This window comes from Panthera onca, chromosome X (assembly GCF_046562875.1).
Source record: "Panthera onca isolate mPanOnc1 chromosome X, mPanOnc1 haplotype 2, whole genome shotgun sequence".
Lineage (NCBI taxonomy): Eukaryota > Metazoa > Chordata > Mammalia > Carnivora > Felidae > Panthera > Panthera onca.
Window position 1 is genome coordinate 45,795,911 of NC_138357.1, and position 25,247 is coordinate 45,821,157.

Below are 25,247 nucleotides of genomic sequence, written 5' to 3' on the forward strand. Positions count from 1 at the left end.
ATTTTCATCCAAGAGCCTATTTTAGAAATTGGGAAACTGAGATACAGAAAAATTAAGAGGCTTGCCTCGGTTTACCAAAGAAAATAGTGGCAGAACTAGAAATAGAGCCACCTATGATTTCTTGGCTAATACTATTTATTTGTTTCTACACACACACACACACACACACACACACACACACACACACAAAATCACATACACACACATATCATATATCTTATAAGTTTATACCTAATATATATAAAAATCAAAGGAAAATTTATTTATAATTGCTTTTGGCTTTTGTGGTGATGGGTGATAAGCCAAAGTCCTAAATATTCTAATTTATGATTATCCACATTTTCCAAATATTCTATAATAAATTAGGTAGATGTGAGAATAAGCAAGAAATTCTTTTTAAAGACTAGTAAAACTGGTAATTTTTATGTGTTGGTAGTTGATTTTTTATATATCTCTAATTAAAGAGTAAACTCTCTCTTTATCACACACATGCAGGCACACCTCTTCTTACCCTCCCTTTCTCCTCCCTCCTTTATACCTGTTCCCTACCTCCTGAGTCAGGGGCTACACTTCCCATCATGAATCTGACACTCAGGAATTAGTAGCATGACAGTATCTTTCTTGTACTATATTTTATACTTAGAAACCTATGCCTAGCGACTTGGTGCCCCTACTCCTCCCTCATCCCCAACCATTTAGTTGTCCTCGTCTTTGAGATTAAAGGTGTATTTCTGATGCTGGTCGTCAGGTGTTGATTACTCCTATCTTCTAAATTATCTTCAAGGAAAATGTAACCTTTTTATGAGTAGAATAAAATATCATTAATTATTTTTCTTTTAAATTTAGGTTTAGAAATAGCATGTATAGAATTATCCTACTTTTCTCAAATGTACATAGTGGTGAAAATAAACAGTACTTCTATAAATGGTGATATATGCCAGGCATTGTTGTGTGTGTGTGTGTGTGTGTGTGTGTGTGTGTGTGTGTATATATATATATATATATATATATATATATATTCATTATTTTATTCTCTCCCAAATCCTATGAGGTAGGTGCTAATACTATCCTCCATTTTATAAATAAGGGAATTTCAGGACAGCAAGGCTAAACAACAGATAAGAAATAATAGAGAAGGAATTCAAATTCATATAGCCTATTTCCTAAATCCATGCTGTTAACCTCTACTCAGTTTCATTTACTAATAAATCCCAAATCTATATCTCATTCATTCTTTTATCCATCTATTGTTTGAGCCTTTTTCTATGCTAGACACTGCCTGCCCATTTCATGTCTCAATCTCAGTACCATATTTAGGAGTACTGATTCCTGGGACTTAGCACTTTCCACGTAAGAAAAATATAAGAACAAGGGGCATCTGGGTGGCTTCCAACGGTTGAGCACCCTATTCTTGATTTTGGCTCAGGTCATGATCTTGCAGTTCTGGGAGTTCAAGCACCACTTCAGGCTCCACGCTGACAATGTGGAGACTACTTGGGATTCTCTCTCTCTCTCTCTCTCTCTCTCTCTCTCTCTCTCTCCCTTTCTTTCTGTCCCTTCCCTGCTTGCACACACAAGTTCTTTTTCTCTCTCAAAATAAATAAACTTTTAAAAGTAAAACTTTAGAAATATAAGAACTATGCTTTCAGTTCAACCATCATTTTAAAAATATTTATTTATTTATTTTGAGAAAGAGTGAGATAGAGAGTGAGCAGGGGAGGGGCAGAGAGAGATCGAGACAAAGAATCCCAAGCAGGCTCTGCACTGCCATCATGGGGCTGGACACAGGGCTCAAACTCACCAACCATGAGATCATGACCTGAGCCAATATAAAGAGTTGGACAATTAACCAACTGAGCCACCCAGGCACCCCAGTTCAACCATAATTTATTGAGCATCTACTATGTGCTAGGCAAGGCCCTGGAGATATAAAAGAGAACACAGTAGATATAGCCTTTATATTCTTTTGGAGTTCATGATTTAATGGGAGGAGGCCAGAGGAAGAGTGTAGTAAGTACTGAAGGGGCAGTTGGAGCCCTGAGTATGAGGACTTAATCCAGTTCCCAGGGAAGTTTTCCAGGAAGAAGCAATGTGTAGAAGGTCAGTTTCTGGCATGACAGCATGAAGAGCTCTGGTGACCTACTCTCCAGTGAAACTGGTGAAAATTATAAAAAGGGGATATTCTAGAGTGTTCACTGTGAGAATCTCCAAGTGAGTGCAGTTGAGAGGGGAGTGTTCTCTCCTTCCAACCAGCCCTCACTGATGGAATGGGGGTTGTCCCGTGGGTGTGACACAATTGAGAATACAAGTGCCCTATTTGCTTTTGGCTTGGCTCAAGGTATGGTTTCACACTATGAAAAGTAAGCCTCAGGCTGCTGAGAGAACCTCAGGCTGCTGTTTCCTATCTCCACTGAGACATTAGCTCTTAAAGCAGAAGTGTCATTCTGAAAGAAGAATGCCATTGTCCTCACTCCCAGATCCAGAGTACAGGTGCAGAGGTTTTGCCTGGGAAGAGAAAAAAATCATAAAGCTTATAGGTTCTAACATTTTCCTGATGAAACTTACTTAATTTTGAACAGAGCATGGAGAGATTCAAGCCACGAGTGCTCTAAAAACTGATGGTTATGGCGGAGGCATTTGGGAAGTGATTAATATATTCAATGAAGATACCAGTTAACTGTGGCCTGGCTATATTGTTTTAAAGAGCCACAGAAGGACATGGTTGGGAAGAGTCTTCCTCCTTGGATTGGAACAAATATCAAACACTGACCTTTGGAACTCTTCCTTCAAAGGAACCCAATTTGATTCAATTAGTCTACAGAGAAATTGATGCCCAAAGGCATTATTGAAAAAGAATACATTAATCAACTGGAAATTAGAGGAGCCTAACATCTGGGTATGGTTAGGGCTGCAGCCTTCACAAGTGCTTCTCAGTTGCCTACCCCACCTTTACTTAGGTGAGACAGGATGGATAGAGGGGATTGGAGTTGGATATTTCCCTTCCTCCATGTCAGCTGGGCTTTGATAAAATTCTAGTAGGTTAGAATTCTAGTAGGTTAGGCTTGGTGAAACAGTTTCTCTTGAGGGAAAGCCTTCTTACAAAGACTAGAATGCTCCACATGTTTTAAAAACAGCTACCTTTTGAAGCTCCAGGGTGGCTTAGTCGGTTAAGCATCCGACTTCAGCTCATGTCATGATCTCGTGGTTGATGAGTGCAAGCCCCACATCAAGCTCTGTGCTGACAGCTCAGGGCCTGAAGCCTGTTTTGGATTCTGTGTCTTCCTCTCTAGGCCCCTTGCCTTCTCACACTCTCTCTCTCTCTCAAAATAAATAAACATCAAAAATAAAAAAAAATAAAAAAAAAAACAGCTACTTTTCCTCTCCCTTTGCCAGAAGCACAAGAGGATATTCTAGAGTCTTCACTGTGAGAACCTCCCAGGGCTTCTGGAGGTAAAACTCATAAAAGTGTGGAAGCACCCCCTAAGACTAGGCCTCTCTGGACATGTCCACATTGAACTTCTGGCAATTTGTTGATTTTAGTTTAGGTTTTCCTACCTCAGTACTGGTTTCTTGGAGAAGTTTCTGTTCATGGATTTTGTGCCAACAAATTATAATTCTCTGTATTTGCCTGTCTGTGTCTCCTTTTTCGGAGCAATGATTTGCTCAGTGACCTCAATTCTCTAATGGATCTAAGAAGAGTAGTTGTTTTTCAGTTTGTTCAGTGTTTTACTGGTTGTTAGGATGGAGCGATGGCTTCCAAGTTCTTGGAATTTGTTCCGATTTGTTTCCAATGCCAGAACAAAAGCCAGAAGCAAGAGGGACATTTTATAATGACAAGACTCAAACCAAAAGGAATATATAACAATTATAAGCAACAAAATACATGAGGCAAAAAGTGACAAAAATGAAGGGAAAATAGACAATTCAACAATAATAGTTGGGAGACTTTAATACCCCACTTTTGATAATAAATAGACCAAATGGGAAGAAGATCAACCAGGAAATAAAAGACTTGAGAACACCATGTACTAACTAGACCTAATAGATATGTTGAATATCCCACTCAACAACAGCATAATGCACATTCTTTTAAATACACATGGAACATTATTCATGGTAGACCACGTGATAGGCCATAAAACAAACCTCAAATAAATTTAACGGTTAGGAATGATACAAGATATGTTCTTTGACCACAACTGAATAATATTTCATATCAATAACAGAAAAAATTTGGAAACTCATGGATATCTCGACATTAAGCAAAACACTCTTAAATGGCCAGTGCATCAAACAACAAATCAAAAAGGAAATCAGAAAATACTTTGAAATGAATGAAAATGAGACACAACATACAGCATATCAAAGCTTATGGAATGGAACTTTGGTATCATAATATACAATATTCCAAACTTCTGGGATGGAGCTTAGAGGGAAATATATAGTTTTAAATGTCTATATTAAAAAAGAAGAAAGGTCTCAAATCAAAATCCTAACTTTCCACCTTAAGACACTGGGGAAAAAAAAGAGCAAACTAAACATAAAGCAAGTAGAAAGTGGGATAATAATAAGTAGAGCATGAATTAATGAGATGGAGAATGGAACAAGTAGAGAAAACTAGTGAAACCAAAACTGGTTCTTTGAAAAGATCAATAATATTGACAAACTTTAGCTAGACTGATGGAGGTAGGGGTGGGGAGAGAGAGAGGAGAGAGAGAGAGAACTCCATTTACTAGAATCAGAAATTTAAAAAAAGGTCATGACTACTGACCTTATCGATATGAAAAAGGATCATAAAGGAATAATATAAAATACTGTATTCCATTATATTAGATAACTTAGGTGAAATGGACAAATTACCAGAAATACACAAACTGCCAAAACTATCTCAAGAAAAAATAGATAATCTGAAGAAATTTATAGCAAGTGAAGAGATTGAATAAGTAATAATAATAATAATAATAATAAAACTACCCACAAGGAAAATGTAGGCTTACATGTCTTCACTACTGAATTCTACCAAACATTTAAAGAATCTTTTGGGGCACCTGGGTGGCTCAGTTGGTTAAGCATCCGACCTCAGCTCAGGTCATGATCTCTCACTCCATGAGTTTGAGCCCCACATCGGGCTCTGTGCTGACAGCTCAGAGCCTGGAGGCTGCTTCGGATTCTGTGTCTCTCTCTCTCTCTTCCCCTCCCCTGCTCATGCTCTGTCTCTCTCTGTCTCAAAAATAAAAATAAAAACATTTAAAAAAATAAAGAAGAATCTTTCACAGATTCTTCCAAAAAATAGAAAATGAAAGAATATAGCTCTCATTTTATGAGATCAGTATTACACTAATACCAGACAAAACCAGACAAAGACATGACAAGAAAAACTATCGACCAGAATCTCTTATAGAAATGGATACAAAAATCCCCCAACGAAATATGAGGAAAACAATCCTGGTAACATAAAAAAGCAATTACCCATCACGACTACATGGGATTTATCCCAGAATGCAAGGTTGGTTTAACATCCTTAAATCAGGAACCTCCTCAACATGATAAAGGGCATCCATTACCAAAACCACAGCTGGCCTCAGATTTAGTGCTGAATATACTGGATGCCTTACCCGTAGGATCAGGAACAAGACAAAGATGTGTGTTCTCACCATTTCTATTTAACATTGCACTGAAGGTTTTAGCCAGGGCAATTAGTCAAGAAAAACAAATGAAAAGCATCCAGATTGAAAAATAAGAAGTAGAACTATATTTACAGATGACATGATCTTTTACATAGAAAGTTTTATGGGAACCACTGATAAACTAATAGAACAAGTAACTTCAGCATGGTTGTAGGATGCAAGGTCAATATACTAAACTCAGTTACGTTTCTATACACTTGCAATGAACAATCTGAAAAGGAAATTAAGACAATTCTATGTATACTAGCATCAAAAGAATAAAATACTTAGAAATAAATTTAATAAGGAAAGTCCAAAATTTATATTTTGAATACTGCAAAACATTATTGAAAGAAATTAAAGAAGATGGGGTGCCTCGTTGGCTCAGTCAGAAAAGCATGCAACTCGATCTCGTGGGTCATGAGTTCGAGCCCCATGTTGGATGTAGAGATTACCAAAAAATGAATATATAAAATTTGGGGCACCTGGCTGGCTCTGTTGGTAGAACATGTGACTCTTGATCTCACAGACATGAGTTCAAGCCCACACTAGTCATAGAGCTTACTTAAGGAAAAAAAAAAAACAAACATGCAATTAAATGGAAAAAGTTATCCCATGTTCATGAATTCAAAATGTTTTTAAAAAAATTTTAATGTTTATTTTTGAGAGAGAGACACAGTGCACGAGTGGGGGAGGGGCAGAGAGTGAGGAAGACACAGAATCTGAAGCAGGCTCCAGGCTCTAGACTGTCAGCACAGAGCCTGATGCGGGGCTCAAACTCACAAACTGCAAGATCATGACCTGAGCTGAAGTCGGACGCTTAACTGACTGAGCCACCCAGGAGCCCCTGGATTTAAAAATTTAATACTGTTAAAATGGCAATACTCCCCAAATTGATCTACAGATTCAGTGCAATGCCTTTCAGAATCCCATCTGATTATTTTGTACAAGTTGATGGACTGATTCTAAAATTTATGGCATTGCAAGGAACCTTAAATAGCCAAAACAATCTTGGAAAACAGTAAAGTACATCAAACCATTTTCTGGTTTTGAAGCTTACTACAAAGCAGTGATAATCAAGACCATGTGATACTCATACAAGATAGACATATAGGTCAGTGGGATTGAACCAAGAGTGCAGAAATAAAACCATGTGTCAGCCAATTTTGAACAAAAGTGCCAAGACCATTCAATGGAAAAAAAAATCTTCCTTTCACAAATAATGCTAGAACAATTAGATAGTGACTTGCAAACTAATAAAATTAGAAACCTATCTCACAGGATACACAAAAAAATTAAGTAAAAATAAATCAGAGATCTAAATATAAAATATAAAATAATACAACTATTAGAAAAAAACATAGGGGCGCCTCGGTGGCTCAGTTGGTTGAGCAACCAACTTCGGCTCAGGTCATGATCTCATGGTTTGTGAGTTCGAGCCCTGCGTCAGATTCTGTGCTGACAGCTCAGAGCCTGGAGCCTGCTTCTGATTCTGTGTCTTCCTCTCTCTCTGCCCCTCCCCGACTCATGCTCTGTCTGTCTCTGTCTCAGAAATAAATAAACATTAAAAAAATTGTTTAAAAAAAACATAGGGTAAATCTTCATGACCTTTGATATGGCAAAGGATTCTTAGATATGACACCAAAAGCATGACCAACAAAAGAAAAACTACATTGAACTTCATCAAAACTAAAATCTTTGAGCATCAAAGTACACCATCTGGAATGTGAAAAGCCAACCCCACAGAATGGGAGAAAATATATACAGGTCATATATTTGATACGAACTTGTAAATGAAATAAAAACTTGTAACTCAATAATAAAAAGGCAAACATCCCAATTTAAAATGGGCAAAGTATTTGAATAGACATTTTTCCAAATAAGATATACAAATGGCCAATAAACACATGAAGAAATTTTCAACATCATTAGTCATCAGGGAAATGCAAATCAAAACCACAATGAGATACCATTTCACCCATTAAAATGGCTAGAATCAAAAAGTCAGATAATAAAAAGTGTTCTTAATAATATGGGGAAATTGGAACCCTTACACACTGCTGATGGGAATGTCAAATGTTCAGCCATTTTAGAAAACAGTATAGCAATTCCTGAAACAATTAAGCACGGAATTACTGTATGATCCAGCAATTAAATTCCCAGATATCTACCCAAGTGAAATAAGAACATGAGTCCTCATAAAACTTGTTCATAGCAGCACTATTCATAATAAGCAAAAGATGGAAACAGTCCAAATATCCATCAATGGATTAATGGGTAAACAAAATGTGGCATATCCATACAATAGAATATTGTTCAGCCATAAAAAGAAATTGCTGCACAATTGATGAACCTTGAAAACATATGCTCAGTAAAAGAAGCCAGTCACAAAGACATTTTATACAAGCACACTCTTATGAAATGTCCAAGATAGGGAAATATATAGAGTCTGAATGTAGATTAGTATTTTCTTAGAGCTGGAGGGACAGAGACATGGGAGGAGGGGTCATAGCTAAGGTTATGGTGTTTGTTTTTGACTTGAAAATGTTCTAAAATTGACTATGGTGATAGTTGCACATATCTAAATATAGTAAAAACCACTGAATTGTACACTTTAAGTAGGTGAATTGTCTGGTATGTGAATTATATCTCAATAAAAAAAGTTTTTAAAAAAGAAGTAAGATCCATTCTGAGGTGGATGAGTAAGGCTTATCCAGGCTCAGTGTGTGAGGAGTGATTTGAGAGAATGCTTCAGTCAGGGAGAACTGTGGGAAACAAGATAAGGACTCAAAAGGGCATGGACCTTTGAAGAAATAACAGGAATTCTTTCAGCATCACAATGATGTTGGATGATGTTGTTGTTGTTAATATTTATTAAATACCAACTGTTACAGAGTAAATATTAGGAGCAAGGGCTTTGATCTTAGGCAGGCATTGATTGCATTTAATAGCTGGGTGACCTTGGCCAAGACACTTTCTCTTAGCTTCACTTTCATTTTTTATTAAGTAGTAGGCTAATGATATAACATCTGGAAAAGACTGAGAGTTCATGGAAGGGAAAAGGACTCTAGGTCCAAGAAAAAAATTTGACAGTTACAAAGCAAGGATGGTACAATTATCCATTAGGAGAAATTTTTAAAAATAATTATTTCTTAAAAACCCAGATAGCAGGAAGCTTGGTGAGATATCAAAATGCCATTTAAAAAGACATGATCGGGGCGCCTGGGTGGCTCAGTCGGTTGAGCGACCGACTTCGGCTCAGGTCATGATTTCAGGGTTTGTGAGTTCAAGCCCCACGTTGGGCTCTGTGCTGACAGCTCAGAGCCTGGAGCCTGCTTCTGATTCTGTGTCTCCCTCTCTCTCTGCCCCTCCCCCACTCATGCTCTGTCTCTCTCTGTCTCAGAAATAAATAAACATTAAAAAAATTTAATAAAAAAAAGACATGATCACTCCTTTTAGTGAGCTAAAGGGCTTCATTTTGATGTTTGTGGGTATGGATATGTATGTGTGTGTATGTATTTTTATACTATATCTCCTGTCCTTCATTTTTCTTTTAATCACAGCATAGTGAACGTGTAGTACATATGGATCTACCTTATTCCTTTAAAGATTCTTTACCCACATTGTACTGAAAATACTGCAGGGAGGGGGATGCAGGCAATATATTTGAATAGACATTTCTCAAAGTAAAATGTACAAATGGCTAATAAGTACACAAAAGACACTCCATACCCAAATTATCCATCAAATGATGCAGCTGTTTTTGCTAAGGCCGTTGCAAAACGCTGGTGTCAGAGCATCAAATAACTGCTTTTGGACACTGTTATGTGTGAGATGCCCCACCCTCTCCCTCAACCCTTACCCTACCTTTAACTTTGCTTGTAAAGGGAACAGACCAGTTTTTCCCTTGGCTTTTGCCTTTTCCTTTTATAGAGGCAAAGATGATTATGTGTGTACGGGATTTGAGGCTGGCTTTTAAACACACACTCTCCTATCAGTTTCTCAGTGAAAAAATTTGCATAAAATTACTCCTGTCATTAGCATCCTGATAAATGCATTGGTTGATCTCCTCTACTTTTATTTTGTGCATCATGGTAGCTATGTCTTATTGTAACATTAAAGTTCCTCATAGACTATTTACTTTTAGTTTCTTAGTAGTTGTTTTCAGTTAATTGGGATTGATTCAAAATTCTATGTATTAAGTAAAAATTAGAAAGTTACAAATGCCCTGTTGACACTCTACAGTATAATGCATTATCTGCTTTATTTACCTTGGAATTATAAATCCAAATTTGTGATGTTAGGAAAGGCTTGCCATTCACATTAAAATTTACTGCACAGAGGGGTGCCTGGGTGGCTCAGTTGGTTGAGTGTCTGACTTCAGCTCAGGTCATTATCTCACAGTTTGTGGGTTCGAGCCCCGCATCGGGCTGTGTGCTGACAGCTCAGAGCCTGGAGCCTGCTTCGGATTCTGTGGCTCCCTCTCTCTCTACCCCTCCTCCATTCATGCTCTGTCTCTGTCTCTAAAAAATGAATAAACCTTTAAAAAAATTAAAATTTACTACACAGAGAAAACCATTACTGGGAGAGTCAATCTGCTTTGAATTCTGAGCATCCCTGCACATTTTTATTGGGTATACAAAGAATGTAAAACCCTGACCACTCTACGCAGGCAGGCCATGTGTCAGAGTTGTGTTTGCAACAAGCAACTTGGAAGAACAAGGTAACATCTTTCCCTGGACACAGAGCAGGCTTGCTTTTGTTTACCATGAAAGTGATAAAATCTCCAAATACAAGGCTTCTTTCCTGTTACATAAAGCACTGCATGTGCGGACATCCATAAAAGAGCCTGTGTCACCCCATGGAACTTGAAGATCATGGAGAAATAACACAAACCAATATGAAGCTCTGGCTATGGCTTTTGCCATGAGTAATATTATAATCTCTGACCTGGGATTCTAGTCATCTTTTGCCAGTATCCATTAAACAGTAGCAGGTTAATTTGTTAATTTGTAAGTAGGGTAAAATCCCAGATGGCATAATTCTTGACAGGTGTTTCCAGATATTATCCCTAAATCAGTTATGCTAGGGCAATGTTTCCCACTAAGATGACTTTTGCCACATCTGTGTCCACCTTTGCTATTAGTATTGTGTTCTACCTCATGTCTGTCTTCAAATTGACTTACTAACTTAATTTGAACACTATTTTTTAAAAGGAAACTTTAGGGGTGCCTGGGTGGCTCAGTCGGTTGGGCGTCCGACTTCAGCTCAGGTCATGATCTCGCAGTCCGTGAGTTCGAGCCCCATGTCGGCTCTGGGCTGATGGCTCAGAGCCTGGAGCCTGCTTCCGATTCTATGTCTCCCTCTCTCTCTGCCCCTCCCCCGTTCATGCTCTGTCTCTCTCTGTCTCAAAAATAAATGTTAAAAAAAATTAAAAAAAAAAGGAAACTTTCTATAATCATTTGCCTGAAACAGAGTATTCATTAATATGCATTCAAATAAACACATGGACATCACAATTTTATATATATATATATATATATATATATATGTATATATATATATATATATATACACATATATATGTGTATATATATATATACACACACACATATATGTGTATATATATATATATATATACACATATATGTGTGTGTGTATATATATATATATATATACACATATATATGTGTATATATATATATATTTGTGTACTATCTAAAATTATTCCCACCTACCACCAGGCCCTCTAACCCCAACCTGATTGCATCCACAGTTGTCATGGCTCGGACAGACTATCACAACCAATGCTTTTAGTTAGTCAATTTTGAGGTCTTCCATATAAAAAGTTCTCATCAAGTACCCTTGTGAAAGAAAAAAAAAGGAAGAAAGGAAGTCTAGTGCCCTGACCTGCTATAGGGACTGTCGTCATCCTCCAGGTAAGTATATCCAGGACAGCCTGGTCATCAGCAAAGGAGAGTCTAGTGCCTGCTTCATCTGAATCAGAGAAACCAAAGCCAGACCCACCATGGAGAGGAGTGTGATTTGAATGAGCCTTTCTATATCCTACCTGAGTACCACTCCTTTGAGTGCCAGGGGATTGGATCCATCTTGTCTTAGAAAACTGACTTAGTGAGCCCCTGGAAGCTTCTTACTCCAGTCAGAATCCAGCCCGACTAGCATCCATCAGGCTGTTACAACTTTGAAGAATAGTCTAAAGTCATGAATTGCCCAAAAAAGACCATCACAGAAAAATAAAATAACACACAACTGGAAAAACTGTGAGCATTATATACATATACAGATATCTATATAGGTACGTAGATTTGGATGCAGATATACAGTTTTACATAGCACTTTCACATTTCCAGGTAAGGATGGCAGTATCCCCAAATCTGACTTGAACTTCCATTTAATTTGTTTAATGTTTATTTATGAGAGAGAGACAGAGTGCAAGCAGTGGTGGGGCAGAGACAGATGGAGACACAGAATCTGAAGCAGAATCTCCCTTTAAAATTTACTCAGGTCTAGAGGCATCTGTCAAACTGGTGAGGAGGGCCTGTCACCAGTCTTCTTGGAGAGATCACTCACCCTAAGGAAATAGTCAGAAGATAAAACCATAATCTTTAGACTCAAAGAGAAGCAATTCTGACTAAAGCATAACATCTGTTACTCAGACTTGTTTTCTGGTCCAATCCCCAAATTGATGCATTGTATCCGAGTCTTAACTGTCAAGATACCTATAAGATATGGCCCAAGTTGCCCTGCATAACTATCTAAATTTAAGAAATGGGCATTCTCCCCACTTCTGTGGGTCTGAGGATTCACCCCACTGGGTGTTCCAAAGAAATATGTTGGGCTTCACTATTTGAGAATTCCAGAACATTATCAGCCCATAGGCAGGGGCCTGGATGAAGGGGCAGAACTATCCAATATACATGACAATATCAAAGGGATAATAAAGGGAGGTTGGGCAGGCACAGAAGGAAAGGAACATAAAGGTGGCACCCACCTAACAGTTGCCTGGATTTATTCTTAAGTACAGGTGAGAACTACTTTCTCTATCATCCCAAATAGCTGATACAAATCCCTTGGGAATTGGGATCCTGCATGGGCTGATGGGGGGGGGCGGGAACCTGCTAGAATAGAGCTCACAGTGATTACCTTATTTGGTCCTCATATATCCCTTAGAGATCATAGTCTCTATTTTACAGATGAGAAAAATATAAATTTATTCTTCTAGCTAAGTGGTCTGGTGGTAATTTGGAATTCACTTTTGCTTCTAAAATTCTCTCAACAAACATTAAGTGCCCCAGTGCGTTTAGAAATAAATTAAATACTGTTAGTTATTTCTTTTTTGTTATAAAACTTTTATTATTTTAACAATAATGTGTGTACATTCTAGGAATAAGGAAAAATACAAATAAGCAGAATAAAAAATTACTCATAATCCTACCAATGATTATACTTCTTGTCTTTCATCCTTCACACGTTTTTCTGTGCATATAGGTAATATACAAATGTATTCTTTCTTTCAAAAATATGATATTAACATATTACTAAGTAACTTTTTTTTCATTTTATATCCTGTCAGGAACCTCTTTTTGTACAAATGAGTAAAGCTCTCCTATTAAAAGTCAGAGACTTGTGTATTGTTCAAAATATGATAAAAATTAGATGCAGATTAACAAGAAATGCATCTAAAATCACTAATAGCAAAAAATTAAAAGTAGAAAGATGGAAAAAGGTATATCAAGAAAATGCAAATCAAAGGAAAGCTAAATGGCAATGTTAATATCAGAAAAAAATAAAATCAAGGCAAACTACATTAAATAGGGATAAGGATGGTTTCAGTTAACCTTCCAATGCATCACTATAAGTTTGTTTCTTACTCTCCTTATCTCCTCTATTTCACTCACTTCTCTAAACATATCTTCCTTGCTTAAATGCCTGTTGTGTATATCTTCTTTAAATTCCTGGAGAGACTGAATCAGTCTTTCTCTAAAAGTTCCTTCTGTTTTTTCCTCCTCCTCTGGCTCTTCTTCCACCTCTGGCTTTTCCTCAGGCTTTGGCTCTTCCTCAAGCTTTGGCTCACTCTCATTTTCTGGTTTTCCTTCAATTTTTTGACAGGATTTCATCTTGTGAGTCTCTCCCTTCCTTTCTTCCTTCTTTCCTTTTCTTTCTTTCTTTTTCTTTTTTTTCTTTTTCTTTTTCTTTTCTTTTTTTTTTTTTTTTTTTTTTTTTTGATTTATTCCTCTCTGAATACAATTACTGCTAGGAAGCAAGGTGACCATAAGCCAAATACTTGGTGAATGGACCAGTGCTCTGGACAGAGGTCTCAGCATTTGCTTCTTTTGATTCAGAGCTATCATCAAATATCTTCCACTTGGGAGACTCAATCAGCAATCAGAGTTTCCCTGAGCCAGCTGCTCTTACCTCCATTTTCCACCTCCTTACCTGTCTCTTGTCCCTCCTTGCAGCCTTTTTCAAGGTCCCCACCACCACCACTTTTCCACGCCGGACAAAACCCAAGACCCTCCTACAACAGCGTAGGTTGGAGAATAGGCGGTGTGTGTGTGGGGGGGGGGGGGGCGGGGTAGGAAGAGTGGGGCCCACAACCTCTGACATGCGCACGCCTCACCTTGACACCAGGGGTATATATAACATTTCCCTCATATACCTGTACTGATCCGAACAGTTTCTTCCTTGCCTCTTCTAGCCTTGTGTAGTGCTAGGAATAACAGACCTGCGGACAAACAGAAAACGGGAGTAGAGTGGGATGTGTTGGAGATGGGGAGAGGGGTGGCAGTGGGGGAGGGGCGAACGCTTGGTGGGGCGACCAGCACCTTGTACCTTTTTCCTCATTAAGGTACTTGGTTATGACAACTTTCCCACTTTCTGTTTCTCCCACTTCTTCCACCCCCACCCCCGCCCCACAGTACAATTTAGCTGGAATTTCCCAATAGACAAGGAGTAAGAAAAGCAGATTATTTCCAAACTATCTTTAAGCCTGGGGCAGGGGTTGGGGGGAGGGGAGGTGTTGGGAAAGCAGTCTGAGGTGGCAGAGAATGATTATTTTTAAACTATCATAGTTCTCCTAGTCCTTCTTCCCGGACCCGTAGGCCCTTTCCCAATGGTCATCATTTTCTATAGACTTGGAGGTAGGAGGTAGAGAGATGGCTTTGACCAGGTCTCTGCCCTAGGCCACTCCCACCCTAGAAGTCCCCAGGCAGCACCTATTTTGATACAAATCTGCAAAATTCCGTCAAGTTAACTCCTCTTTCCACTGGCCTCAGGCTCTGCGATTTGCCTGCTAAAGGAAAGGTGATACCCAGACGCGAAAAAGGACCAGACTAGCAGGACTTAGGTACACGTCGACTCCTGGTCACGTGAGATCTACGTCACCAGCGAGCTCGGGTCCCCAATCTCCACTCCGACCAAAAGCGCGGCAGAAGTGCGCCCGCCCCCCTGCCCCCTCCCCCGTTATACATCTGGCCTTGTCCTTCTTTGTTATTGTTGCCTATCCGAAAGGGCAAAATGTTATTCGCCTTTCTGACTACTGGGGAATAGCTGCATCTTTTCTTTCTGGAGCTACTAACTTTTCTACTTCTTTTAAGAATTGTCGCTTCGTGCCTTCAGCTCCCAAGATTAAGAACTCCTCCATCCATCGCCCCTCCTCCAGCCTCCATTTCATATACAGTCTGGTCCTTGGCTGTTGTGTACAAGGTTGGTTTGGCAGGGGTTTGTTAAAACAAAACAAAAAACAACAACAACAAAAAAAAGAGCCTGGGACAGGAGTGAGATTTTTAAATGTAGTTTTCACTTTGTTCTTAATACTTTTATATTCTCTTTTTTTAAACAAAAGTAACATGTTTTTTTATAGTTGGAAAAAACAAAGACAAAATTAGTTAAATGTATGAACACATGTGCAGTCCTGAGAGTATTTCCTGGCATATTGTAAGTGCTATAAAAGTGCAAGCTATTATTATATTAGGATTTCATTTGGGGAAAATGATTGAAAATTAAAAAAAAAAAGAAAGTAATATTTGACTCCAGACCGTTGGTAGTGATATTTGCCAGGAAGCTGTGCTGCCTACAGAATCATCAATTGTCAGGTACATATTATCCAAAATTTCCTCATCTGAAAGGTAATAATAACGTATGCCTCATAGAACTGACTTTTGGAAGTTCTAAATGATACTTGGCTCAAAGCCCTTGGCTCATATAGTCTTCAACAGATATTGATTACCTTTCAGCCTCACTTCAGTCTTTAAGTCACAAATTTTCCAATAAAAGTTACATAGTTCTCAGAGGTAACATTTCAAAAATAACAGGAGTAGACATAGGTGTATTTTTTAAAATAAGGTTTGGTGCCTTTTTGTGAGACAGATTAAAGAGGTTAATAGATTATGTGGAAAGAAAAAAAAACCTTCACCTCATGTTGTTTTATTTCACTTACTCTTCTTTCACATTATTCTGTCTTCTGGGAAGCATGTGTATTTGAGTACCAGAAAACCCAAGATATAATGGTTTGGGTCTCCCAGACAGAACACTGGCTTGACAAGATTTGTTAGTCCCAGGCCAGACCTAGAACTGACTGTGTGACCCTTAGTAAGTGTAGAAAGCAAAATGAACTCTCTCATGTCAAACAGAAGCCTGTGTCAAGCAGGGGCCCGGTGTCAAGCAATGACACAAGTATTTAAAGGTACAGCAAGTAGTTAAAGGACATCTCACTGTGACCAGCACCAGCTGATGATGCTACAGAACTGATAAGCGGAATCAGAGGAGGTCTGCAGGGATCAAGACTGATTAAATCCCTTTAAAAAGGGGATTATTTTTTGCAGCAAACTGTCAGACTCTTCAGATATGAGACCACTACTGAAAAGGAGGAACCTCCTTCACATAAGACATGAGGTTCCTTTGGAGGAATTTAAAGGAAAGGGTGGACTGCCAGGCCAACAGGAACTCAGAGAAGGCAATGGCCAGTTAGCACAAAATAATCAGAGAAAGCTTCAAGGAGGAAAAAGACCTTGACATGAGCCTTAGAAGGTACACAGGACCTAAATGGAGGGTGGAAAGGAAAGAAGAGAACAGTCAAACTGAACCTAGACCCTGGGTCTTTACCATCGCCCTGGCCTGTCTCATGCTGCCTTGCTGGGTAGAAGTCCACTTGTTCCTCCTTAGGGGGACTTAGGTTAAGTCTTTTGATGGTGGTTATCACCTGAAAGCAGGTTCAATGTAAGCACTTTTAAAAAAAAATTTTTTAATGTTTTTATTTATTTTTTGAGAGAGAGAGAGAGACATAAAGTGTGAACAGGGGAGGAGCAGAGAGAGAGGGAGACACAGAGTCTGAAGTAAGCTCCAGGCTTTGATCTGTCAGCACAGAGCCAGACGCAGGGCTCGAACTCACAAACCGCAAGATCATGACATGAGCCTAAGCCAGATGCTTACCTGACTGAGCCACCCTGACGCCCCAAGCACTTTTTAACATGTTCTGCACTTAACCCCAAGGAATTTATCACTTATTTTCAGGTCATGGAACCTGAATTGGTCAACCTTTCTGGAAAGTGCATACTTAAGCAATTGCTAAGTATTTAAAATATGCATTCCCTTCAGCCTGTAAACCCATTCTTAGCTACTCATCCTAGAAAGTATTTAATGGTAGTCACAATGATTTACAATGCCAAAGTTTATAGATGTGGATTCCTAGCTTCAATCCTTTGACTTGGACTTGAATACAAAGAGAAGCCACAAGTGAAAAACAGCAATGATGGAACAGAAAGAGAGAATTGTTCTAGGCAATAGCAGACATGCACCCAAGCATGTGCATAAACACATTCGCATTCACACACGTGTGTGCACATTCTCATGAGCCAAGCAGTTTTCCACATAATTGTGATAGACGATAAAGAAACAAACTTCATGATATTGTTAAAACAATTCAAACTACACCAATAGTGTATACCATTTAGAAATGAAAATAACCATTATATTATACATACATACAAATTTCATTTGATGAAATTTGGTTAAAAAAGAGGTAAATTTAGAGGTGCCTGGGGGACTCAGTCTGTTCGTTAAGCATCCGACTCTTGTTTTGGCTCAGGTCATGATCTCACAGTTTGTGAGATAGAGCCCTGTGTCAGGCTCTACATTGACAGTGAGGATCCTGCTTGGGATTCTCTTCCTCTTTCACTGCCCCTCACCCACTTGTGCTCTCTCTTTTACCCAAAATAAATAAATAAACATTTTTTTTTTCAAAAAGTAAATTGAAAGTGGGGTGCCTGCATGGCTAAGTCGGTTAAACATCCGACTTCAGCTCAGGTCATGATCTCACGGTCCGAGAGTTTGAGCCCCATGTCAGGCTTTGTGCTGTCAGTTCAGAGCCTGAAGCCTGCTTCAGATTCTGTGTCTCCCTCTCTCTCTGCCCCTCCCTCACTTGCACTCTGTCTCTATCAAAAAATGAATAAACATTAAAAACTTTTTTTAAAGTAAATTGAAAGTTAACATATGCAAAAAAGAGGTTAGAGAGGGAGGGAGCCAAAGGATAAGAGACTCTTAAAAACTGAGAACAAACTGAGGGTTGAAGGGGGGTGGGAGGGAGGGGAGGGTGGTTGATGGGTATTGAGGAGGGCACCTTTTGGGATGAGCACTGGGTGTTGTATGGAGACCAATCTGACAATAAATTTCACATTAAAAAAAAAGAAAGTTAACATATGCAGTACTACATTTCTGTAACAACATACATGTATTTATTTGTGTGCATTCATTTTTTTAAGTTTCTTAATTTATTTTTAGAGAAGAGGAGGGACAGAGAAAAGTAGAGAAGAATCCCAAGCAGGCTCCTGCTGCCAGCACCATGCCAGATGCAGGATTCCAACTCAGGAACTGTGAGATCATGAACTGAGCCAACGTCGAGAGTCAGATGCTTAACCGACTAAGCTGCCCAGGTGCCCTATTTTTGTGCATTTAAAATATAAGCATATAATTAAATTGCACCATAACATAATAAAGTCCACAAAATTAATTACTATAAAATTCCAGGTTATATTATTGAGGGATGCATGAATGACTGATATGAGCCTGTTTAATTAGCTGGATGCACAACTTAAATCCATCAGGGACTCAGTTGTGTTTTGAGACCACCTTGTCACAGTTGTTTACTCAGCAGTGGTGCTTAAATGTCATCCTTTCATTTCTGCCTCTCTCTAGGCCCTATTGCCCATCATATTACAGTAAAACCTTGGGTTGTGAGTAACTTGTAATGCGAATATTCTGCAAGATGAGCAAACATTTCTAATAATATTGAACTTGTTAAAGGAGCAATGTCTTCCAATACAAGTAGTACACAATGCTGAACATCACATGCTCACAACTGAGCCAATGGTTCTTGAAATTCGCTTTGATATATAAGTGCTTTGGATTACAAGCATGTTTCCAGAACGAGTTATACTCACAAACCAAGGTTTTACTATATATCAAAAGCCATGTTATTGTGGGGTCTTACTGTATTTCTATATCATAGTAGAAATGTGAATGAAAATATACTGAACTATTCCCATAGGACATATTTAAGAATGAGTATTTAATATAAAGGCAACTTTTACTTCTTAAGTGTTGCATTTATATGTTGCAGGGAGTATGGCCTGAGTTGCAAAAGATGAGTCCACAAACAAAGTGCAGTTAAGTGAAGGTCCTCATACTCGAGTTGGAATGAGGCCCAGACTCCAGAATGAAGCTTCTTTTTATTAGGATAATTGCTAAAGACTACATGCATAAAGTCAGCTAAGCAAGTGTGTTAATCAATCTAATGGTTTACCTCTTCAAGGTTGAATTTCTAGTTAATTGGTTTCTATAACACTAGGAAAGGTCAGGTGTGAAGGAGGATCCAGCCCTGGACAATGTTAATGGCTCTAGGCATTCCTTATGAGCCTCAGCCCAGCTGTTCAGTTGTGTAAACATGTCCTAAGACCTTGAACCTTCTCCAGCCCTTCCCTTTTGAAGTCTTTTCCTTTGATGCTTCTATCCTGCATCTCCCACATTTATATACTTACATTTTATATTTAATAGTCATGTATTAATAATATTTAGAAAAATGAGACAAACCTTTGAAAACATGGAGAAGAAATAAAATATCCTACAAATATAAGTCAACCATATATTTATTGGAATGGAAGTGTTATAAAATGTAACTTGCAGAGGATCTAATTAAAAAAACTAATGTGTGTGTTGGGGTGCCTGGGTCGCTTAGTCAGTTAAGCGTCTGACTTTAGCTCAGGTCATGTACTCACGGTCCGTGAGTTTGAGCCCCGCATCGGGCTCTGTGGTGACAGCTCTGAGCATGGAGCCTGCTTTGCATTCTGTGTCTCCCTCTCTCTCTGCCCCTTCCCCACTCACACTCTTTCTCTCTCTCAAAAATAAACATTAAGAAAATTAAATATATATATATATATAATATATATATATATATATATATATATATGAAATATTATGGAACAATATACACCAAAATAGAAGTGGATATGATTGGATGGTTGGTGGGCTTATGGGTAATTTATATACTTTTTTTACATACTTCCTTGTAGATTCTTTTACATTTTCTCACTGGGTATGTGTAACTTCTACAATAAAGAATAGTCCACTAACAGTACAATCTTATAGCACATATTTCACACATGTACTTCTCTAGTGGAGTAGGATCTGATTTAAGACCTCCACTACCTATTTGAGGTGTGGAGTTCTTGCAATGTTTGGATGCATCACATTTGGTTCGCTTGCCCTGTTTGTGCCTGGTATGCATTAAAATGAGGCTCTCCAGGAGCACCTGGGTGGCTCAGTCAGTTACTATTAAGCATTTGACTCTTGATTTCATCTCAGGTCATGATCTCAGGGTTTGTGAGTTCCAGCCCTACATAGGGCTCCCTACTGACAATGCAGAGCCTGCTTGAGATTCTCTCTCCCTCTCAAAATAAATATATTTGAAAAAAATAATAAAACAAAACAAAACAAAATAAAATAAGGCTCTCCTTAGCATGCTGTGACTATGCCTTCCTCCAATCTGAGTTTGAGATAGTCAAGCTGTAGTACTAGTCATAAATAGGAAAGGAGGTATCTCTTCCCTAAATTTTACCTGGTGAGAAAACTTTCTTTCTAGGATAATCTTTGCCAGGAAAAGTAATATTGTTGACAATAATATAGTATTTTAAGCAGATTATAAAATAGTTTTAGTTACCGATTCTTTTAAAATTATGCATGAAGAGAAAAAGAAAGGATTATATTTCTGGCTCTGCTTGACAAGGAGCATTTATTTATAGTTCCTTAACCATTTCTTCTAGTGAAAATGCTTTACTTTTGCAAATAAAGGCAATAAATATTATTACTGAAAAGCAGGTTAAAAAACAATGTGCATAAAATTATCCTAGTTATATTTAAAAATGCATATAGAAGGAAAGAAAACTCTCAAGAATCTACTCTCATTTTATGTATTTGATGACTCTCAAACTTATATTTTATCCACTTATCCATTCAACAAATACTAATTAGGTGCTTACTAGGTATTGTCAACCGAAATCTATATGTCTTTTCCAGACTTTTCTTCTCAATTATCATCCCTGATTGGATGTGTTAGTGCAATTGAGTTACATCTGGCTGAATCCTAAAGTTAGTATATAAAGTAAAATTGCACCCAGTCACATTTACCTTTGAAATATATACATCCCTACTTCATAGAATATTAACATAGGTTACAATGTTAGTGGGGGAAATCATACAAAAGTATTTAGATTTATTAGTATGTAAGTTTAATGGGTATATGGATTTTCATGTCTATAATTCTTGTACATATTCCAAATTTTGTGCAGTTCACCTAAATTGCATACACAAAACAATGAAATACATAGTTTTAAGATAACTCAGACTTATTATTATTGTATGTCACCATGTTAAAATTAACAGTAATTTATTTAGTAAATTCCTTGTTGTTTAATATTTAGATTGCCACTATTTTTTCTATGTTAAGCCAAGCCATCACTGACATCTTTGCAAAAAATCACTATTATTCCCTACAGAATATTTTCAAAAATTGAAGTTGCTAGATCTAAAAATTTGAAAAATCTTATGAATTTTCGATGTATATTGCCAATTTTCAATGTATATGTACCTTGCTCCTGCAACGTAATTTAACCAATTTAAAAGTGAACTGACAGTCCATGCAAATAACCTCACATAAAATGGATGGTATAATTTCTTTTTTTGTTCTATTACTTAATTTTATTTATTTATTTATTTATTTATTTATAAATTTATATCCAAATTAGTTAGCATATAGTGAAACAATGATTTCAGGAGTAGATTCCTTAGTACTCTTTACCCATTTAGCCCATCCCCCTCTGACAACCCCTCCTGTAACCCTCAGTTTGTTCTCCATATTTATGAGTCTCTTCTGTTTTGTCCCCATCCCTGTTTTTATATTATTTTTGTTTCCCTTCCCTTATGTTCATCTGTTTTGTCTCTTGAAGTCTTCATATGAGTGAAGTCATATGATTTTTGTCTTTCTCTGACTGACTAGTTTCACTTAGCATAATACTCTCCAGTTCCATCCACGTTGTTGCAAATGGGAAGATTTCATTCTTTTTGATTGCCGAGTAACACTCCATTCTCTCTCTCTCTCTCTATATATATATATATATATATATCACATCTTCTTTATCCACTCATCCATTGTTGGACATTTGAGCTCTTTCCATACTTTGGCTATTGTTGATAGTGCTGCTATAAACATGGGGGTGCATGTGTCCCTTCGAAACAGCACACCTGTATCCCTTGGATAAATACCTAGTAGTGCAATTGCTGGGTCGTAGGGTAGTCGTATTTTTAGTTTTTTGAGGAACCTCCATACTGTTTTCCAGAGTGGCTGCACCAGCTTGCATTCCCACCAGCAATGCAAAAGAGATCCTCTTTCTCCTCGTCCTTGCCAACATCTGTTGTTGCTTGAGTTGTTAATGTTAGCCATTCTGATAGGTGTAAGGTGGTATGACATTGTGGTTTTGATTTGTATTTCCCTGATGATGGGTGATGTTGAACATTTTTTCATGTGTCAGTTGGCCATGTGGATATCTTCTTTGGAGAAGTGTCTATTCATGTCTTTGCCCATTTCTTCAGTGGATTATTTGGTTTTCGGGTGTTGAGTTTGATAAGTTCTTTATAGATTCTGGATACTAACCCTTTATCTGATATGTCATTTGCAAATATCTTCTCCATTCTCTCAGTTACCTTTTAGTTTTGCTGATTGTTTCCTTTGCTATGCAGAGACTTTTTATTTTGATGAGGTCCCAGTAGTTCATTTTTTCTTTACTTCCCTTGCCTCTGGAGACGTGTTGAGTAAGAAGTTGCTGTGGCCAAGGTCAAAGAGGTTTTTGTCTGCTTTCTCCTCGAGGATTTTGATGGCTTCCTGTCTTACATTGAGGTCTTTCATCTCATTTTGAGTTTATTTTTTGTGTATGGTGTAATAAAGTAGTCTAGGTTCATTCTTCTGCATGTCGCTGTCCAGTTTTCCTAGCACCATTTGCTGAAGAGAATGTCTTTTTTTTTTCCCATTAGATATTCTTTCCTGCTTTGTCAAAGATTAGTTGGCCATATGTTTGTGGGTCCATTTCTGGGTTTTCTATTTGGTTCCATTGATCTGTCTGTTCTTGTGCCAGTACCATACTGTCTTGATGATTACAGCTTTGTGGTATAGCTTGAAGTCTGGGATTATGATGCCTCTTGCTTTGGTTTTCTTTTTCAAGATTGCTTTGGCTATTCGGGGTCTTTTCTAGTTCCATACAAATTTTAGGATTATTTCTTCTAGCACTGTGAAGAATGCTGGTGTTATTTTGATAGGGATTGCATTGAATATGTAGATTGCTTTGGGTAGTATTGACATTTTAACAATATTTGTTCTTCCTATCCAGGAGCATGAAATCATTTTCCAATTTTTGTGTCTTCTTCAATTTCTTTCATAAGGTTTCTATAGTTTTCAGTGTATAGATGTTTCACTTCCTTGGTTAGATTTATTTCTCGGTATTTTATGGGTTTTGGTGCAACTGCAAATGGGATCGATTCCTTGATTTCTCTTTCTGTTGCTTCATTGTTGGTGTATAGGAATGCAACTGATTTCTGTGCATTGATTTATATCCTACAACTTTTCTGAATTCATGGATCAGTTATAGCAGTTTTTTGGTGGAATCTTTAGGGTTTTCCATATAGAGTATCATGTCATCTGCAAAGAGTGAAATTTTGACCTCCTCCTGGCCCATTTGGATGCCTTTTATTTCTTTGTGTTGTCTGATTGCAGAGGCTAAGACTTCCAATACTATGTTGAATAACAGTGGCGAGAGTGGATATCCCTGTCTTGTTCCTGACCTTAGGGGGAAAGCTCTCATTTTTTCCCCATTGAGGATGATATTAGCGTTAAGTCATTCAAATATGGCTTTTATGATCTGGAGGTATGCTTCTTCTATCCCTACCTTCTTGAGGGTGTTTATCAACAAAGGATGCTATATTTTGTCAAATGCTTTCTCTGCATATACTGAGAGGATCATATGGTTCTTGTCCTTTCTTTTATTGATGTGATGAATCATGTTAATTGTTTTGCAGATATTGACCCAGCCCTGCATCCCAGGTATAAATCCCACTTATTCGTGGTGAATATATTTTTTTAATGTATTGTTGGATCTGATTGGTTAATATCTGGTTGAGGATTTTTGAATCCATGTTCATCAGGGAAATTGGTCTACAGTTCTCCTTTTTAGTGGGGTCTCTGTCTGGTTTTGGAATCAAGGTAATTCTGGCTTCATAGAAAGAGTTTGCAAGTTTTCCTTCTATTTCTATTTTTTGGAACAGCTTCAAGAGAATAGGTGTTAACTCTTCCTTAAACTTTTGGTAGAATTCCCCTGGAAAGCCATCTGGCCCTGGATTCTTGCTTTTTGGGAGATTTTTGATTACTAATTCGATTTCCTTACTGGTTATGGGTGTGTTCAAATTTTCTATTTCTTCCTGTTTAAGTTGTGGTAGTGTATGTTTCTAGGAATTCGTCCATTTCTTCCAGATGGCCCATTTTATTGGTGTGTAATTGCTCATAATATTCTCTTATTATTGTTTTTATTTATGCTGTGTTTGTTGTGATCTCTCCTCTTTCATTCTTGATTTTATTTATTTGGGTGCTTTCCTTTTTCTTCTTGATCAAACTGACTAGTGGTTTATCAATTTTGTTAATTCTTTCAAAGAACCAGCTTCTGGTTTCATTGATCTGTTCTACTGTTTTGTTTGTTTGTTTGTTTTAGATAGCATTAATTTCTGCTGTAATCTGTATTATTTCCTGTCTTCTGCTGGTTTTGGTTTTATTTGTTGTTCTTTTTCCAGCTCTTTAAGGTGTAAGGTTAGGTTGTGTATCTGAGATATTTCTTCCTTCTTTAGGAAGGTCTGGATTAGTATATACTTTCCTCTTATGACCGCCTTTGCTGTGTCCCAGAGGTTTTGGGTTGTGGTATTGTCATTTTCATTGGCTTCCATGAACTTTTTAAGTTCCTGTTTAACTTCTTG

General features: G+C 37.8%; 1 protein-coding gene and 1 long non-coding RNA gene across 2 annotated transcripts; both read right to left on the reverse strand.

Annotated features, from left to right (window-relative positions):
- Positions 1-1,657: 1,657 nt before the first annotated feature.
- On the reverse strand, positions 1,658-14,419 carry LOC145713539 (uncharacterized). Its single transcript, XR_014136631.1, has 4 exons — positions 14,347-14,419; positions 12,188-12,258; positions 11,577-11,663; positions 1,658-2,505 (listed from the first exon to the last, which is right to left on the reverse strand). It is a non-coding gene; the product is annotated as an uncharacterized LOC145713539 (long non-coding RNA).
- TCEAL9 (transcription elongation factor A like 9) lies at positions 13,144-14,134 on the reverse strand. Its single transcript, XM_081792678.1, has one exon. The coding sequence runs from the start codon at positions 14,036-14,038 to the stop codon at positions 13,517-13,519; it is 522 nt and encodes a 173-aa protein (XP_081648804.1). The 5' UTR covers positions 14,039-14,134; the 3' UTR covers positions 13,144-13,516.
- Positions 14,420-25,247: the final 10,828 nt, after the last annotated feature.

Excerpts from the sequence above, each read along its gene's own strand:
- TCEAL9 (XM_081792678.1), bottom strand. The coding sequence starts at position 14,038 with ATGATAGCTCTGAATCAAAAGAAGCAAATGCTGAGACCTCTGTCCAGA.